The sequence below is a fragment of the Octopus bimaculoides genome, chromosome 4 (assembly GCF_001194135.2).
Source record: "Octopus bimaculoides isolate UCB-OBI-ISO-001 chromosome 4, ASM119413v2, whole genome shotgun sequence".
In the NCBI taxonomy this organism is placed as follows: Eukaryota; Metazoa; Mollusca; class Cephalopoda; order Octopoda; family Octopodidae; genus Octopus; species Octopus bimaculoides.
The window spans coordinates 114,111,943-114,117,439 of NC_068984.1; the positions used below are offsets into that span (position 1 = coordinate 114,111,943).

At 36.8% G+C, this 5,497-nt stretch overlaps 1 protein-coding gene across 1 annotated transcript in view; it reads right to left on the bottom strand.

The window, feature by feature from the left end:
• Positions 1 to 6: 6 nt before the first annotated feature.
• The window catches only part of LOC106881695 (NAD-dependent protein deacetylase sirtuin-1), a 39,215-nt gene continuing 33,724 nt past the window's right edge, over positions 7 to 5,497 (bottom strand). Inside the window, exons 10-11 of the mRNA XM_014932161.2 lie at positions 3,402 to 3,542; positions 7 to 1,020 (exon numbers count right to left, since the gene is read on the bottom strand). Coding sequence (XP_014787647.2) covers positions 320 to 1,020; positions 3,402 to 3,542 — 842 coding nt within the window. The 3' untranslated portion in view covers positions 7 to 319. The remainder of the gene's footprint in view (positions 1,021 to 3,401; positions 3,543 to 5,497) is intronic.

The following is a 5,497-nucleotide window of genomic DNA, read 5'->3' on the forward strand; positions in this document are numbered from 1 at the left end:
AATAATGCCCATATGTCAATCCCATTAGTCACTGAGTTTAGTTTTTAGTGTTAGCGTATTATCAAGGGTTAGTATTTGTTTTCTTTTTTGTAGGGGTGGAGGGGCAGAGATGAAATGAAAGTGCAATGAAAAAAAAAATAAATAAAGAAGAGTATAAAGGACATTACATAAGACAGTGATTTAGTAGGGGTTTTTGTTTTTGAAATTTTATCTTTCTGGCTCTGTCTTTTATATTTTTTGTCTTTTTATTTGTTTTTTACATTTTTTTTTTTAAACCTTACAACACATACATTGCAACACACAACCTATAGAAACACCATTATGTTTTATCAATGTCTTCAGTGGTGGATTCTACTTCTGCTAATAATGATTTGGCAGTTGGTTCCGTTTGAATAGGACTGTTAGAACACGTGTCCATTCGTATATGATGCATTTTGTCATCAGTCAAAGAGATCTCGTTATGTTGTGTGTTCTCCGTGCATTCTCGACTAATGTAAGAAGGTACAGCAGACAACCTGTCTTCTATTGACTCACCATCAACAGCGTAACCGTTCTGTTTATTACTGTCACTAAGTCGGAGAAAGTTTTCTTTGCACACATCATTCATGTCCTCTTGCTCATTTTCAAGATGTTCTTTGTTCTGACAGACATCTAATTGTTTGTTGAATGAACTAAGGGAGGAAATCGTAGTTGCAACACCTTCCATGTTTTCTAAATGAGTGGGTACATTTAAATCAGAATCTAGTGCACAACTGTCTACATGCTCACTGGGATGATGATTTTCAGTAGACATATCAACATTAGAGGGAACACTATTCAAAGCAGAAGCATCAGAGCTTTCAAAACCATTTTTCATGGTGCCACCATCAGTGCCATTGTCTTCGTCAGAGAAATTATCCCAACTGCAACTGCTTACAGATTGATGGCTGTCAGATTCAAAGATCATGTCTTCATCTTCAGAATAGATTTCTGCACCAGGGTAGACATACTGACTAGGTGCTAGAAATAGCACTTGGTTCTCTGGAAGGAAAATACACCATATATATAATATATATTAACATACATACATAGATACACAGAAGCATATATACAAACTTACATGTGTACATGAAGATATACAAATACAATCAGCCATAGATAGATAGATAGATAGATAGACAGACAGATAGAGAGAGAGAGAGAGAGAGAGAGAGAGAGAGAGAGAGAGAGAGAGAGAGAGAGAGAGAGAGAGAGAGAGAGAGAGAGAGAGAGAGAGAGAAAGAGAAAGGGAGAGAGAGAGAGAAAGAGAAAGGGAGAGAGAGAGAGAAAGAGAGAAAAGGAAAGAGAGAGAAAGAGAGAAAAGGAGAGAGAGAGAAAGAGAGAAAAGGAGAGAGAGAGAAAGAGAGAAAGGGAGAGAGAGAGAGAGAGAGATGTAAACACACACATACACACTACATATGTATATATCAGTTAATGTTTACTTTTCCATGCTTGCATGAGTGAGAGGGAATTTGTTGAAGCAGGTTTTCTATGGCTGTGTGTTTTCCTATTGCCAACCCAAACCTGTTTCCATGCAAAATAATGTTTCCCATGGTCAGATATGTTTCTCACGGAAGACAAGACACAAAGAACATTGCCTGTATAATTGTGATGCTCTCTTACAACCATCACCAGATCACAAGACAAGAGTATATATGTACACACGTACATATATAAAGACACACATACATTATCATAATTTTTTTTAATGACCATTTTCCATGCTGACATGGGTTGGATGGTTTGACAGGAGCCAGTGAACCAGAGGACAACACCAGCTTCAATATCCGCTTTGACATGGTTTCTATAGCTGGATGCCCTTCCTAACACCAACCACTTCACAGAATGTACTGGGTGCCTTGTACACAGTACACCTAACTTTTTCCAGTTTTTGACTATCAAATCCCCTAAGCCAGGGGTTTTCAAACTGTGGTCCACGGACCACAGGGGGTCCGCAAGGACAAGACAGGGGGTCCGTAGACAGCAAATACTTAACCTATTTGTTAAATACTGCTAAATAAATAAATGTAAAAATATATGTTATTTTAAGCAAATATTTATGTATAAATTTCATAAGCGTTTATAAGGGGGTCCCTAAGGTAAAGCCTGAAATATAAAGGGGTCCGCAAGTCAAAAAGTTTGAAAAGCCCTGCCCTAAGCCAATGCCACATACAAAGCAACTGTGCCAGCGCCACATACAAAGCACCCGAGCCAGCCCCACATACAAAGTGCCCAAGCTGGTGTCACATATAAAGCAACCATCCCAGTGCCATGTACAAAGCACCCATGTTGATGTCACACACAAAGCACCATCCCAGTGCCATGTACAAAGTACTTGTGTCAGTGCCACACACAGAGCACCTATGCCAGTGCCAAATACAGAGCACTCATACCAGCTCCATGTACAAAGCACCCATGCTGGTGCCGCATAAAATGCACCCAGCAGTCTGTAAAGCAGTAGGCCTTAGGAAGGGCATCCAGCCATAGAAAGCATGCCAGAACAGACAAATGGAGCCTGGGCAGCTCTCCAGCTGGCCAACTCCTGTCAAACCATCCAACCATGCCAGCATGGAGAACAGACATTAAAAAAAATTATGATGATCAATCCACTCAGATGGGCTTCACAAGCCCAAAGCTGCAGTAGAAGACATGCCTGCCTGCCTACTTGCCTCTCTCTCTCCCTCTCTCCCTCATATCCCAAGCATCAAACTAATACATCTGCTAGTTGTTCCCATCTTCGTCTTTTGTTTTCTGTAAATTTGAACTATATATCATCATCTTCATCATCATTTAACATCCATTATCCATGGGTTGGACGGTTTGACAGGAGCTGGCCAGCTGAAGGCTGTTCAGGCTCCATATGTGTTTTGGTATGATTTCTACAACTTGGAAAGAAGTCGTAACATCACCTGGGATTCAAACATAGTATCTGCTGTAAACCATATAACTATACCAACCACCACACCAAAGCAATTTCACAACCCCTGACCACTTAAATGAGCACTTAATTTAGGTAGCTACAATGATATACTAGTGACCTGTTAACAGGGATCAACACCCACACAGAAGTCAAGGTATAATATTAAATATTTAATAATATAGACAAAGAAAACAAACAAAAATTATGCCATCATTTGCAAGATTCAAAATCCAAACAAGCTAAAAACCCATATAGCAGTGCAAATACACACACACACAAACATATACAATGAGATTCCTTACAGTTTCTGTCAACCAATTTCACTCGGAGGGCAATGGCTAGTCTGGAGCTAGAGTATAAGGATGCCAAACAGTGGGACTGAACCTTGAAACCATGAGGTTCCTTAACCACACAGCCATGCCTGCACCTATAAATATTTTGTCTGAACACTCAAGCTACAAACCTTTTAACTGCTTTCCTAAACTCTGCTTCGGTATTTTCTCAGGCTTCTTGTTAAAAAAGCTTCTGATGTCAGCATTTTCACCGTTTTCTTCATTCTTGCTTTGTTCATCATTATTTTCTTCACAACTGTTCTTTGCTGGAGCTGGAACAAGACGGAGGAATTGAATTAAAATATACGTAAAACAACGTTTAAACATTTACATATTCGTTTTGCTTTACTCAGGATATCCAAGAGTATTTTTGTAATTTCCTAGACTGCTTTGGTTTCATTATCAATCCCACAAAAACATATATCTAAAACCAAAGCCAAGTGAAATCATAGTTGTGGCCAATGCTGGTGTCACATAACTAGCACCCGTGCCAGTGGTATGTAAAAGCACCTGAGCCGGTTGGCACATAAAAGCACCCATGCCGGTGGCAAATAAAAAGCACTTGTTACATTATTGGGGTGGTTGGTGTTAGGAAGGGCATCCAGCCATAGAAACTATGCCAAATCAGACTGGAATTTGATACAGCTCTCCAGTTTATCAGTTCCAGTCAAACTATGTAACCCATGCCAGCATGGAAAGCAGATGCTAAATAATGATAATGATGGCTGAGCTACTGCTTTTAAAATAAGAAATTTCTTATTTTCAACAGTGGTACCTCAGTGAGTCAACTAAATGTTTTTTAACAATGGTACTGAGAAATGAAAATACTGTTGTCACAGTCACATATGCGTATTTGTGGTTAAAAATCAAACCATAAACATCTAACATTTTTCTAAAATTTTTCTAGAATGAATGAATAACTCAGATTCAGCATGAAAAAGTACACCAGTATACCAAACTTGAACATTTTTACTTAATTTTAAAATTTCAAAATTTGTGTCTATCTCTTTCATTTTCTCTTGGTAAACTTTTTCACTCCCTACAAATGTATATTGCTCATGCTGAGTATGTGTTTGTCAGTGTGTATGTATGCATGTGTGTAAGGAATTTCATTAGGGCAACAGAGTGATTTAAAAAAAGGTATGTAAAAGAATTTATTTTATTAGCATACTTTTCTGTTAGTAAATGTGTTTTTTTCTCACACACACACACACAAATTCACTTAATGCAGGGTGGGGTTAAAGATTTAAATATTTTGTTGTTGTTGCTTTCACTCTCTATAAAGGTATATCACTCATGCTAAGTATATGTGTATGCAAGTGATTTAAAAGATATGTATAAAAGATAATTTATTTTAATAGCATACTTTTCTGCTAGCAAATATGTTTGTTTTTTTTAAGCACACACGTGCATGTGTGCATGGACTTACTTGATGTGGGGTGAGGTTAAAGATTTAAATAAAAAATTTTGTTGCTTAAATCCCAGCAATTGACTACTGCATCATAATTCCATAGAATGTGTTTATAGGGAGAAAAATATTGAAAAACACCAATACATGTCAGAATAACAAACAAACAAGGAAGGTGGTTGTGGGATGTAGTACAAACAGCTAAATCTCCCTTAGATCACCATTTTGTCTTTAAATTATTTTGAAATTATCAACAGAAAGACAATGCATATTAGGACTGTCCATATTTTAAAACTATGATGTAAAAAATATTTCAAACAAAAGCTGAAATTTTAGGATTTATTTTTAATGAAAACTTTTTTTAAAATTTCACTATTGTTTTTAAATTACATTTCATTTTCTATTTGGAAATGAAGGAAGTAGGAATTGTAATGGTGTTTGCCAATTTCCAAATTTATTTTTTCTTTTTAACTTTCAAGATTTCTCCCATGGTTTTTAAGTGTGTAGTGCCAAAAAATATATATATATTGGCCAAAATAGGTACTGAGAGAAATGGATTTGAAAAACTTCTTTTTTTTTTACCAAAAATGCATCTCCCATCGTTTTTAAATATGTAGAGCAAAAGAAAATGGACATAATAAGTCTGGAAGGGGGAAGGACTATTTGTAAATTTTCAAAAAATTTTATCATAAAAAGCTTCCCCCATCATTTGCAAGAGTGTGATGGAAAACAAATTTGAAAAATCTCCGTCAAAGTGGAGAAAATCCATCTTATGTGGGTCTGCTATTCTGAAAATCTTTGTTGGAGTTTTGGAATAGC